Genomic DNA, 13,726 nt, shown 5'->3' with positions numbered 1-13,726 from the left:
GATCTTGTGAAATGTCACACTTGCCTTGAGTTGTCTAGACTGGAAAAGAACAGCTGTAAAAAGAATGACAAATAGATGTTTTTCTTCTTTTTCTGTGCTGAATCTATATTAAGGAAACACAGCTCCTTTCACTAGAGCTGATGAGTTGGCACTGAGTTGAAATAAAAATCGATGTTTATAATAGGTAACTGTCCTAGCATCAATACTAATATTTCTTAATCTTCACTTAATGTTATAGATATGAAATCCTTCATTGCAAGCAGTTCTGAATGATGTATGCAATGAAAAAAAACAAAAAAACACAGATCAATGCACAGAATACATACAGGTAGCAAATATGTTAGTTATCTAAAATGTTCATGTCTGGTACAGCCAGAAAATCTTGTTTTCAGTTGGGAGGGCATGAAATCTTCTAGGATATAAGTACAATTTGTTATTGCAAAATTCTTGTAACTTGCTCAGACAATGCCCACTTAATGAGAAGATTTAACAGTACTCATATTAAATCTAATTTTAATAAATATTTCACTAGTGCTTCAAATGTTCTTAAGCAGAGTAAGAATTTCAGGGACACGTTACAAAATGTAATGATGTTATCATTCTAAAAATTGTTCCTTCCTTTACTTTTTCCCCTACCCCAGAATGGAAAATATACCTTAAAATATGGCTAAGGGAATTATGTATCTCCTCTTTCTTCCTTGATATATAGTGTCCCTGTCCATTTTGTTTTTACCAATTCTTTCTACTCCACTCTCCTAAGATAAATTTAAGATGTTGAGCATTGTCCCCATGTGTGGATGAAAAATGTGTTCAGCCCCAAACTGAGCATTCAGTTTTAACAAATGCTGGTGCACTAATGTCAGGCAGATGAATTTTGGATACGATTTCTACCTAATTTCAGTTAGTTCTTAAAAATAATCTGAGTTGCAAAGATTGTAAAGTTGTAAATAAATGTTTAACATCACATAGCAAGGTATGTTGTTTTGGTGTTAGTATAGATAATAGAATGTTCATAAGCTTGACCTATGGCTGACTGCTTAAGAAGAAACATATCCTGAACTTCCTCTGTGTCACAGCTGCCCCTCTCTGTGTGGCACTGGGGGGACAGAGACTGGACCAGAAGCCAATGCTGTTGTGTAATTTGATAGACAAGTGTGGTACCTCACCTTAAATGCTTCTCTAGTCTACAGCAACGTGATTTCTACAGCTTATAATGCCTGTTCTCTATAGTGGTAGCTTTTTCCCTGCTGATTGCTAGATAAAAACACAGTTTGAACTGTTGGTGGCTCTGGGCACATTGCTGGGTTCTAACTTTAATACATTTTGTCTTAAAAATTCTAAAAAATAGGTATTCTTTGTAACAGTTGTCACCATCTTTGTGAAGTCTAAAACTCATTTTTGTTGTGCTCTCATTTTTCACCATCATAGAGGTAAAAGAGACAAGCACCTCTCCCATTCTTCCAATTTGAATGTTTTTTCTTTGTGTGAGAACTGAACAGTCACTTCTCAAATAAAGTTGCTAAATGAAAAATAGAAGCCTCAGAAAAAAACTGAAGTAAAGAACAGTCTGCAGTAAACATTGTGGCTGTTTGCAAGGTGTTGCTTATGAGCTGTCTAGAAATTAAATTCCTTTTTTTTTTCAGGATTGTTTGGCAATATAGGATGTAGGGCATACACATTTAACGTGCTTCCTAATTCAGGTTTTCTGTGAGATGCTGGTATTTGGGCTTTTATTTAATTTGTATTAGCCCTCACCTGTACACTTGGAGTTTTACCAAATATGGGGTAGTACTGGACAATTGTGTTCAGTATGCCAAACACTCGGATCCTAACATGCCTATTTCTAAAAATTTAAGATCCTTCAGTCACTTCTATGATTGAACCACTACAAACAGAACAAAGTAACTGTGAAATGGAAAAGGGTATAGGGAGGTTAAAGTCTATTCTATTGGCTTCCCCATCCCCCCCCCCCCCAATTATCTCTATCAACAAGGCCTTTACTCTTTGATTGTCCTTTTTTTTCTACCATTGAAAAGTGGGGGAGGCTTGGGAGTGGTGAAAGGATGCCAAGAGACCTGATAACATGAAATCTGCAACAGTTCTTTCTGAATTAAGTAAATCACAACTATAGTTTAAATACATTCCTCATTACTTTGTCTACTTCAGGTGAGGTGAAACAGGAGTAGAAAACACAATTCACTTATCTTTAATTTGCACAGCTGTTCTTAGAGCCATGTGTTCTTTTCTTTCAAAGTTTGTCAAATGTTGAATAATAAGATGAATTCTGGCTGTGGACCAGTTGATGCTGTCAGCTTTGTAATGACAGTATCTTCACCCTAAGAACAGGGTGTATGTGTTGTAAACAATTACATTTTAACACCTTGGTCGCATTAATTGCAAACTTCTCTGATATATTCTCTGATGTCCCAGTGGCAGCTCCTCCTAATTAACTCAGACACTAATTGGGTCAGATGAAATAAAGTAGACAGCAGTCAGTCAAGCAGACTAGAACAGCCTGTTCTCTAACTGCTTTTGACAGAGGAACAAAAAAAGAACTTGAAATATTACAGAATAGTGCTAGCTAAGACAGTGTACTTAGCATCGTTGTTTGCAATGAATATTTTAATACAAACTGTAACAAATGTTGGTCCCTCACATATGGTTAACCCATCCTCCTCTGTGTTCTGCATGTGTGTGACATGAATTTTGGGAGTCTGTGACCATGTAAAGCATTTGCCTGAGGTTTTTTTTTTTTTTTTTAATTTTATTTCCATAGGATCAACTCAGAAAATCTGGGACAATATACATACAAATAAAAGCAGTTCAAAGCTTTGCAGCTATGCATCACTAGGTGGCATTTGCTGAAAACAGAACAGCAATTTCATTTTCACAACAGAAGACTGTGTGAAACACTACATACTAATATCATGTTTTAGGCTCTGATTACCTTTTTGAATCCTGATGCTTCTTTCAGCTTCATTTGTTATTAGTGGAAAATATATAATTCAGAAAGTTTGTGGGCTCCTGTTTCCTATTTTTGATGTGTTCTGCTCTGTCTGGTTCATGAATTAAAACTACCATTCTTAGTCTCCTGTCTTTTATTGCTCATATCTGAACAAAAATAGTAACCTAGATGGTAAAAATCTTCAGCTAAGGAAGGACACAGTCTAGCAGTAAGCATTTATCTGGTGTTTTCTGAACAAAACAAAAATAACTGAGCAGTTTTCATAAAGTTTATAAATATGAAAATTGTGGGTAATTTTATCTAGTTACATAACCTTGACTTTTTTTCTCTAGTAATTAATCTCTGTTCTAGTAGTTTCCCATGCAGTGCCTCTGTCACAGCTTACCCATGCTGATCAGCTAAATGCTGACCTCTCTTCCAATGTTTAAAAAGTATGAACAAAACCCCAAGAAACTGCAGTCCCTCTGTCCTGACAACCCAGCTTGTGTTTGCCATAGCTCCTTTATCACAGGTTTCCTCCTCCCAGTGCATGGAACTCTTCTGGTGAAAACCATTAAGCCTAGAGCTGTTTAAAGTTTCTTATTTTGGAGGATAGATTTTTGTTGGGTCTTTTTGTTTGTGTTTCTTTTCATTATTATATATGTGCATATATATATATATATATATATATGGGTTTTTTTAGTTTTTTTTTTTGTTGTTGTTGTTTTGGTTTTTTTTTTTTTTTTTGGGTGACATTGCTGAAATGCAGGAGCTGCCAGTGCTGCTCATTTCTGGCCTGTAACTTTCCCCCCAGTGGTGACAGGGACATTTATAGCAGTGGCTTCTCTTGGAGCTGGCTGGTTGAGCAGCGGCCGAGGTGAGAGCGCTCGCTTTCACTTTGAGTTAGTTGCAGCAGTTCTCAGATCCTTGGTGCACAGGAGTAACAATGCTCATTACAGGTTGTCACTGAGGGTGCAGTGCACACAAACCAATTTTATTAGTGTCTGACTGAGGAGGATTTTCTGCTGCTGGCTGTTCAATCGGGCTCGCAGAGGGACGGCTGCTGCCAGGCCACAGCTGGGCTGTCCGTCTGTCCTAATGGTCCTGTCCTTCCTGGGCTGAGTGTGGGAATACCCATGAGCTCAGAGGGGAGAAAAGGACTGATATTGATTCCTTCTGACTTCAGTTCATAATTCCCATTTTCTCTGGGAAAAAAACAAAGATGGGTTAGAAGTAAGAAACTCTGAAACAAGAGGTACTACAGACAAGATATATTTAATCTGTTTACCAGGTCTAGTCTCTCCTTTGAAAGAAGCTATGTGTTGTTTTTTTTTTTTTTCTAAAGTATCTCAGGTTCTTTTGTTCCAGTCAGCACAACAACCAGCAAGGGGACTGAGCAGCAAGCATTGCCTCCTTACTCCAAGCACATTGTGATTTTTGCTCATCAACCTTACAAGTTATTAGTTGTTTTTGTATGATAAAAGGATTAAGGTATCCCTCAGCAGCTGTGGTAAAAATTGCAGGTTTGGGCTGTGGAGTTGCAACTGATTTTATATATAGCAATAATAATAGTAGTAGTAAATCTATGTGGCAAAAAGTATTTCTGTTGCTTTTATATAATATCACATAATGTATTTCAGCATTTAACGTGTGTTTCTCTAATCTGTAAACAAGGAAAAAATGTCCTGTTCAAATGAATTCATCAAGAAATAGTAAGCATTTTCCCATATATACTCATTTGACAATATGAATTTAGTATTGACCAGCTCCTACTTTTCTTTCACATTTTGGTAATACCAGTATCCTTCGCCATCAATTTTCTAGCACGAAGAAGTCTTACCCTTCTAAAAAGTCTTTTTCTATAAGAATTTTGTTTCTATCAACAACAACAACAAAACCAAACAAAAACAAAACAAAACAAAACAAAAAAAAACAAACCAAAGCCAAATAAAAACTGATAAACAAAATAAATAAACCACAAAACTGAAAAGCTTTTAAACCACCATCATTGGTATTTTTTCAAGGTACTTGGATGCACTGGCAAGACTATTTCATTGAAGTCTGAGTCCAAAAAACTTGATAATACAATTAAAATCAAACAATATTCTGCAAGTTCCAGAAAGTGGCAGTGATTTCATCTGGTACAGTCCTTCTAACTAGCATGGAGGTTTCACTAAAGACAAGTATACTACTACCACATTTAAAGGTATAACAATGGTATGATGCCAAAATAGCATGGACTTCAATTGAAATGTTACAAACATTCTTTTCATTTGCCAATATATGTATATGACATTGAAAAATAGATTAAAAAGGGGACACTACTTATACACAGGTAAATATCCAAATGAGTAATTATATATCCCCATGTAAAGATAAGGAATAAACTCAACTGCTTCTCAGGCAGAGATAGGTTAGTTCATTAAGTTTGAGCTGTTATTTATCTTGTGCAGAAAAATCTGATGTATTGAAGCACTGAGGCTTTTTAAGTTGAATTTTACTAGTGATGGGAAAAATTTACTGGATCCAAATTAATTGCTGGTTAGAACATAATAAAAAACCCCAATAGACAAAAATAGTTAAGCTTGTGTTTGCAAAACTGTTAATAACTAGAACAGGGTATTTTTGGTAGAGTGTTTTTCAAAACTCTTACTAAAAGTCCTTATCCTTGAAAGGATAAGGCAGGCGTGGGTCACAAGCACTTGAGGCAGATGTCCTGACACTCAAGTATTGTGTTACAGGTCCTCAGGACCAATCCACGGACATGGAGAAGTAGGATCAGTTCCCAAAGTGTCTTTGTCTGTGGTGGACCAGAGGAGGACTAGGTCAGCAGCTGGGAATACAATTACAGTGTATGAACTGGAGCTGAACACCCTGTGTTGTGTATATTTAAAATGTTCTGGAAATGTGAGCTGGCATTCTGTTTCCTTTCAATTGTGGAATTGTGATCCTGCTTTTGTCTTGGGAGTTCCATATGCTACAATTGATTTAGAGAAAAGGGTTGGGAAATGGTGGAGGGGAAGAAGGGCAAGGGGGTGGTTAACAAACATGAACAAATTACATAAATTTGTTCAAACACAGATCTATGTGTACATTTCACAGCTGCCCATTTTTGTTTTAGGAATCATATGTATCTTGTTTGCATTATTCTGGTATTTCTGGATGCTAGTCAAATCTTTTTGACTAAGCTGCACATGCTTCAGTAGTTCTTCTGTTCAAATTCACTGCTTCCTTGCATATGATCTTTTAGCCACCAGATAGCCTTTTTTCTTTCCAGAAAAGAAGTGTTAATCTTCACTTTTCCCCATCCCATTCCTTCTTTTCCATATGTACTTTTCCCATTTTTTTCCCCCCAAGCCAGGGTAGAAGTGTTTACTTCCCATTCTATCTTCCCCTCACCCCTTCCTCATTGTTCTCTTTTTTTCTTTTTCTTTTTGTTATCGTTTTTGTTTTTGTTTTCATTCCTTTTTTTTTTATCTTCTGTTCCAGGCTGGCAGGCTGTCATGTTCTCTATCCTTTGTTCTGCTCTGCTCCTTTTTTATACATGACATCCATGCTGGTCCTCAAAAAAAACTCAGTAGTTTCTTCTCTAAACTAATTAGATAAAGTTAGATTTGAAGAGTGAGACCTTATATAAATACTTGCAATATCTTAAAGAATTTTAAAAATAGGAAAAATCAGGAAGCAGTTTCCCTTAAACATTTATAATGAAAGAACAATTTCAACTAACATAACAAAATGAGAAAAAGAAAAGATTTTGTCAGTGTGTCATTCAGTCTAGGCAAGGTAGTTCAGTAGTTCAATCTGCTTCACTAATCTGTGAGTAAGAAATCTTGTAGGTTAGGTCTTACAGATATCCTCTTTTTTGTCCTCTGATCAGTAAATGGCATCCCTCTCACTGAGTTCCTCCATTTGAAGGAAACAGGGGAAGCAAATTCTTTTTTCTTAGGAATACACCTGTTCATTTCCTAAATTTACCTTAAATTTTACCAAACCTTTCTCAGAAAACTTTAGTATTCTATTTTTCATGGCCTTCAGTTGTACTTCTTTTTACTTTAAATCTATATTAACGAGAGCTTTCAGTGTTCCATTTCTGCTGAGCATTTGAATAGGTTCATCAGTGTTTTGAAAAGCCTGGGATGCTCTGATTATGGTGATTTGACTCTGGTTCCACAGTAAAGTCTCAAGAGGGTAGCACAGGGAACAGGGAGTTTTAACAATATTCAGATTAAGTCAACACACTGCTCATCAGTATATTTATAGAAGATGGACAAAGAATTGCATGTTCTGTATTGCCTTACATGAGTAATAGACTTAAATTCATTGTCTGTCTGTCAAAGCAGCCTATTGTATTTCCTGTCAGCTTGTGAATGTCTTGGATGACCTCAATGACTAAAAATCAAATCTAGTCCACTCAAATATCATTCAGTCATTGAATTGCATTGATTTCTTCTTCCCCCCTCAGATAAGCAAGAATGGGAAGGGAACATTTCTCAGCAGCTGTAGTTACTGGCAGAGTATTGTAATAATGTACTGAAAATCCCTAAGAATAGTGAGTCGATAGAGCCAGAGTATCAATAATGTGACTATCTGTGGCCTCTTTTGTTCCCACCACTGCTGGTACTCGTTCTCACTCACTGAAGAAAATCCTGACCTTTTCTCAATCTGCATTGTTTGGCTGCTAGAAAATCAAATAGCAATTTTGATGGTTTTCTTCTCTAAAGTGCAGTGTTCCAATGAACCTGCAGTTGCCATGAATGAGGGAATTGACACCTGCCTTGACACCATTGTTTCAAAGTTTTAAAGTTTTTACCACAGTATGAGAATTATTTTCTATTTTCTTCTTCCATTTTCTTTTTTTTTTTTTTTTTTTTTTTTTTTTTTTTTTTTTTTTTTTTTTTTTTTTTTTGCCTCCTTTCTTGTTTATACGTCAGCACTGGATAACATAATAAGATCTCTCCTTCTTCCCTGTTTGTGTTCCTGCACCTATGATGGAATTGCTTGCTGAAGGCTGGATAAAATCTATCATACAACTGAGCCTCCTGTCACTCCGTGACTCTTAGTGATTCAAACACCCTACAAATGTCACATATTCATTGACATGTCAGTCCTGTGATTTTTTGTTTGTTTTAAACTAAAGTTTAGAATCTGAGGATATGGGTCATTCCCTATACTCCTCATGTACCAGTACTCTTTTGTTGAGTGTCTTTTAAGAGTTGGGCTGTACTTACTCTAAAGGGGAATTTTCTAAGCCACTTGCACTGGAAACCACTACCCAGATCTGTGCAAGACAAGATGCAGTCTTCATGTGGCAGAAGGAAGAGTCTCCATCCTTGGAGAAAATAAAAACACTCAGCCTGGCCCTGCTTGACTGGGGCAGTTGGACCCGATGATGTCCAGAGCTGCTTTACAGCCTCAGCCATTCTGTGAGTTAGTGAAAAAATTATTTATTTAGGTTTGTCAGGAGTTGAGAGGTTTAAGATCCTCTAGAAAAAAAGAGAAGGATTCAACAAAGTGCAAATTTCCTTCTCCCTGGCACCTGTTTTCCATGGGAAAGTGGCTTTTATGATATAAATGGAACAATGTAGTGACATACATACTGTACACTTCTGAACCTCGGTTCTTTTTGCAATCTGCTTGGTATTTGTAAGCTCAAATTGTTTCAATAATAAGGGTAGCAAAAAGTTTAGTTTACTAAGAGATGACAGCATGATGCTGAAGGTTTTCTTGTAGAAATCAGATGGGAATTGTGTTGGAGTGGTAGGTTACAAACATGATCTATTAAGTATCTAGGAAAGTTATAGGGTTACCACTTGCTATTATTAATAGCATCTTTGGTCTGTTGAATCATGGTTGTTCCTAAGTGTCCTTCAGTGTGCCACTTGTCTCTATTAGCCTTGCTGCCTGATTAAGTGTCAGAACTGCCTGTTATCAGATGATTAGCTTCATTAATACTGCACTTTCTCCCTGGGTCATAATTTATTATGAGGCTTAACCTGGAGTAATACTTCAAAAGTCAAATGTGCAGTTAACTATACTGTGAGATTTACATTCACAGCTGCAAAGCTGATGCTCACCTGAACACATTTGTGAATATCTTGTGGTTAAAACAAGGTCTGTTCAGTGGTACTAGATGCTGTAGGGCACAAAAATCAGGTAAATCTTCCTGCTCAGCATCTCTTTTTTTCTGGAAGACTTTTTGTAGTCCTCAGAGCATTCATTTTCTGAGTTGATAACCTACAGAAAATGAGGTTAAACCTATTCCACTCAATGTCCATCAATTTGAGAAAAGCATTTTTGCTGTGGGAAGGGATCCCATTGTTATTGTAATAAAGGAATTCAGGATCCAAGCAGTGTTTAAATCTAACCTGAAGAAAGACAGTACACTGTTCTGCAATTCTTTCAGCTTGAAAGAAAAGAAATAAACATACCATATTACACTTGAACAGGTGAAGGAATTACCTGCTTGGCCATTTGATTATTCTTGTCTCCAGTAAAAGCACCTGCAAGGGCATTCACTGGCTCACTGCTGAAGGATCTCTTATAAACATAGCATTATGAAAGTGTGTTCTTGGCACATTTCTGCAGCAGCTAGATAAATGTCATTCAGCTTCAACATTCAGCATTCAATCCATAAATCTGGGCTAAGAAAATATCTCTTTGTAAAAGATCGTGTTTACAGTGGGGAAATCATGCCATGCAAAACTAAAAGATTGATTTATTTATAGGTTAGGAGGCTGTCACTAACAAATTGTTGTGGTATAAACTTGTCAGAGCAAGCACCTAGAGATAAAAGTGCTTGCAATAATCTCTGGATAAAGATAACAGCAATGGAATAGATTTGTGTGTACAAAGTAGCAGAGCATTGCCTGGATTTTGAATAAATTTAAAACATTCAATTTGTGGGGTTGACTCTCATTTTTCTCACAAGAACCTGTTTTTTAACACAGTGGACACGAATTAATTGGTGACTAGGAGTTAAACTTGCACATATATATTTGTGGGAAAAAGACTGAACAGACAAACAAAAAAAGCCTAAACCAAACAACCCACTCTGACTAAATATGCTATTACAGCTGCCTGGGGTGGAAAAGCAGAAGTTTAAACAGTTTAAAGATAAGTTTTTGTCTCTTTTCTTTGCCCTGCTAAATATCACATAATATTGTTTGAATAGTTTAAAAAGGTGATTTTCTCTCTGTTTCCTTTCCCTTGCTAAATGCCACATTATTCTGTGAACCCATTTGCATTTGGCAGTTTTAGCAGAGATGATTATACAGAAGCAGCTATTTATGTGTAATATTTTATATGAAGTTGCTGGAGAAGTTTGTAGTAAAACATCAGATTGAATATTTATCTTCTATTCACAAAATGTATCTTCTGTCATCTTCTGTGTACTGCATGTGGCTGGAATGTAACAAAACTCATATAATAAACAGCTTACAGTCAATACAGAGAGAAATGTTGCCCATGGGGAAAGTAAAATTTTTAACAACTTTAGCATCTTGTATTACCAAAAGCACGCATCTCCTTCATATGCTGTTGCTTATGGGTGAGTTTCTTAACTATTCAAGCATTACTTCCAGCCAAAGAATTAAGCTGACATCAGTATTTGAGGTAGATAGCAATAGAATTCTAAGAATTTTCTTGCAACAAGTACTTATATATATATATTAGTGGCAGAGTGTATATAATGCATGCCTTCTATGGCAAGTTTCCAGTTGCAGTATTATGTTATCTTTTTTTTTCTCAAGAACATCTGAACTTAGTTAGAATATGCTCCTTCAAATTTGCAGTACTTCTTTGTAATGTAATAGTAACTTTGCAAACAAGTGCTTTTTTATGAGTATATTTTATCTTTGAAACTGGAAAACATTCTGGTGGGAAAGGTATGTTTAAAGTGATATTGAGTTGATGTTTTAAGAGCAAAAGATTTTTATCAAAAAGATTTGTCTTGTCTTTGATCCTTGGACAAGTGAAGGGAGGGAAAGCAAAGTACATTATTAATGCCATGCATTTGTCTTCTAGCTTGTCTATACCTGCCTTTCAAATTTAGCTGAATCTTTTAATGTTATTAATTGTCATATATTTCAGAAGGGAATTTAATATCTCTTTTTATTTAGGAAGTGTAGAGAATTTTACTGCTAACCGAAAGACTGCATTGAGTGAACTTTATTTCAGTATGAGCATTCTGATTTTCCACACATCCTTCAATTTTAGTTGGGGTTGATTTTATTTTGCCAAGCAAAGAAATCTGTCCTTTATATTTCAGGGATCATGCCTAATAGATCTTTTTGGTCAAATGCTTACAAAGTTCTAATTTGAATTTTTTTTCCCCTTTCAATCTATATAAAATATGGCAGAATTGTACCTTTGTTTGTCCAATTCCATTCAGTATCAAGACTATCCTTACAACTTAGATACAGAAATCAAGGCCTAAGATAAATCATCTCCCTCTACAAAGATTTCATATTAAAGAATTGAAAAAGAATTTCATGTATAGCTGAACAAGTATGTGTGTGGGTTTGCTTTTTTATTTTGTTTTGTTTTGGTTTTTTTTGCACTGGAGGAAAAATATGCAACAATTTGTGACATGTGAATAGTTGTAAGTTAAATAAGGCATAAAGTACATCAGGGGCTGCCAATGGAGAACTATGTTGAGGTCCAGAAGGTTTCATTTCCTCAAGCAATTTGAGGAGGTGCATATAATGTTATTTCAAGTACTTTTCCACTGTAGAAGAGTTTCCTGATGCCAAAACTATCCAATGATATTGGGGATTTTTATACCTATATGAAGTTAAAAATTACAATGGGGTGTTTCAGATCCTACTGCAACATGTTCTCTTCCAGAAGAAAAGATACCATAGAATATGTCAGCTCAACTAGGAACACAGACCATGACTATGAATGGGATCTGCAGACCTTTGAAATGTGTTGGTGCAATTGTCAAATAATAGATCCAAACACATTTCCTGCTGGTGTTTGAAGTGTTTTTGGTAGTTTACAATAAACCAAAACTGAAACATTAATCAACAATATTGCATTATTTTGTTGCATAATTCTAATAAAATGCTTTTGTTTTCTCTGGCAGATGAACGGGAAGATGTTCAAAAGAAAACTTTCACAAAATGGATAAATGCGCAGTTTGCTAAGGTAATTAATTTATTTATTTATTCACCAAAATATATTTTTATAGATAGGCAACAACCAAGAAAAAAAAAACCAAAAAAAAAACCAAAAAAAAAACCAAACAACAAGGAAACCTGATATTCCTACACTGAGGCTTATTTTTCAAGATAACAGTTACAAGTCTCAGATATTGTTGATGGCAGTTGACTGATTTATTAGAAAAAAATGTTCAAGCTTTATTTCTTTGATTTCAGCACTGATTGAAATGTAAGAAGCCGTTCTTCTCTTAAAATGTTCTCTGCCTCAATTTACTTTTCTTTTTCTCAAACTAGGGATGCATCTGTATTTCTCTTCTTTGGATTTCTTTCTTATGTCTCTAATGAACAAAGGAGTTTCTTCTATTAGACTTGTCTTTTCTAATTGCAATTGCATCTTTAATAAAACTGGGTGAATTGGAGAAGAGCAAGGTCAGAGATAAGAGGTGTGATCCAGTTAACAAATTATGAAAGTAAATTATATGCTTTGAAATAGTTATATTTGAGAATGGTAGATCATAATAAATGGAGTGGGGAAAAAAGAGACCAAATAACTAATTTATTTAAAGCATGACTTTCTGGCAATATATAATGATTTTATCTTTAATACTCTTGAAAAATTCTGCTTGAGATATTAATTTGCTGACACTTTTTTTTTGTTAAAATTCCTGCATGAATTAATCAAATTTATTTTCCAGTAATGATAGAACAAATCAATCCCATCATTTTAGCAGGTAATAAACAGCAGTGAAATAGGTGCTGTAATGTATCTTCTATTTAGTCTGGTTTTTGTTTGTGTCCCATCTGATTCTACTCAAAAAAACAAAAAAAAACAAAAAAAAAAAAAGAGGGAGAAAGATAATCTGAATACAACCATCATGATGCTGAAAAGCATGCAAACATGCTCAGCAGTGGTTTTGTCCATCAGGAGACCCACAGGGCTTTTCCATGGTCTAGAACATTTTCTAATACTGATTCAAGTAATTTAGACAGAACACATTTGTGCCCAGCATCTTGACAGCAGAGATGTCCTGCAATTTGGAGGACTGCATCAGCATGAAATACTGTCTTCAGAAATTATGAATTACAAGACAACTATGCAGTATTATGTTTAGGGAAGCAGTACAACATATGCATACAGAAGAGGGGGATAGCTGGACTGGCAATAATAAAGCAAAGGAAAGCTCTGGGAACTGTGTAGAATCACAAACAAAATGAATCCACAACGTGGTACTATTGTAGAAAAAAACCAAAAAACAACTTTAATATGTTTCTGATAATGGAAGTGCTTCACAGAAGGTGAAAGATGTAATTATTTTCTCTTTTTTGGGCAGTAGTGAGATTTTAGCTTGAGTATTTTGTAATCTTGCTTTTCCATGTATGAATAAGTAGCCACAGCAACAATCATCTGATACAGCCTAATTTGAAATGTATTACCAGTTACGCCTTTTTATGGTCACAGAAATAGTTGTGGAAAATGAAGAATAACTGTTTTGCTTCTATATCTAAAAAAAATGTAATGCTCCAAGAGCATAGTTTTCTCAGAAATTATTGTTTTATGGAATAGCAAAGCTGCAATTACTGAGGAAACTTGGACCAAGTCTATAGAAGAATAAGAATT

General features: G+C 35.4%; 1 protein-coding gene across 12 annotated transcripts in view; it reads left to right on the top strand.

Annotated features, from left to right (window-relative positions):
- DMD (dystrophin) overlaps positions 1 to 13,726 on the top strand; it is a gene marked incomplete at its 3' end in the record, with an annotated part of 1,131,161 nt that overhangs the window by 265,418 nt on the left and 852,017 nt on the right. For all 12 annotated transcript variants that reach the window (XM_079310888.1, XM_079310881.1, XM_079310887.1 and 9 more), the window contains exon 2: positions 12,033 to 12,094. In XM_079310888.1, the coding sequence (XP_079167014.1) occupies positions 12,033 to 12,094 (62 nt within the window). The remainder of the gene's footprint in view (positions 1 to 12,032; positions 12,095 to 13,726) is intronic.

Source organism: Erithacus rubecula (assembly GCF_903797595.1).
Source record: "Erithacus rubecula genome assembly, chromosome: 1".
Classification (NCBI taxonomy): Eukaryota; Metazoa; Chordata; class Aves; order Passeriformes; family Muscicapidae; genus Erithacus; species Erithacus rubecula.
Note: the sequence above shows the minus strand (reverse complement) of the source record. Positions and strands in the feature narration are given on the sequence as shown.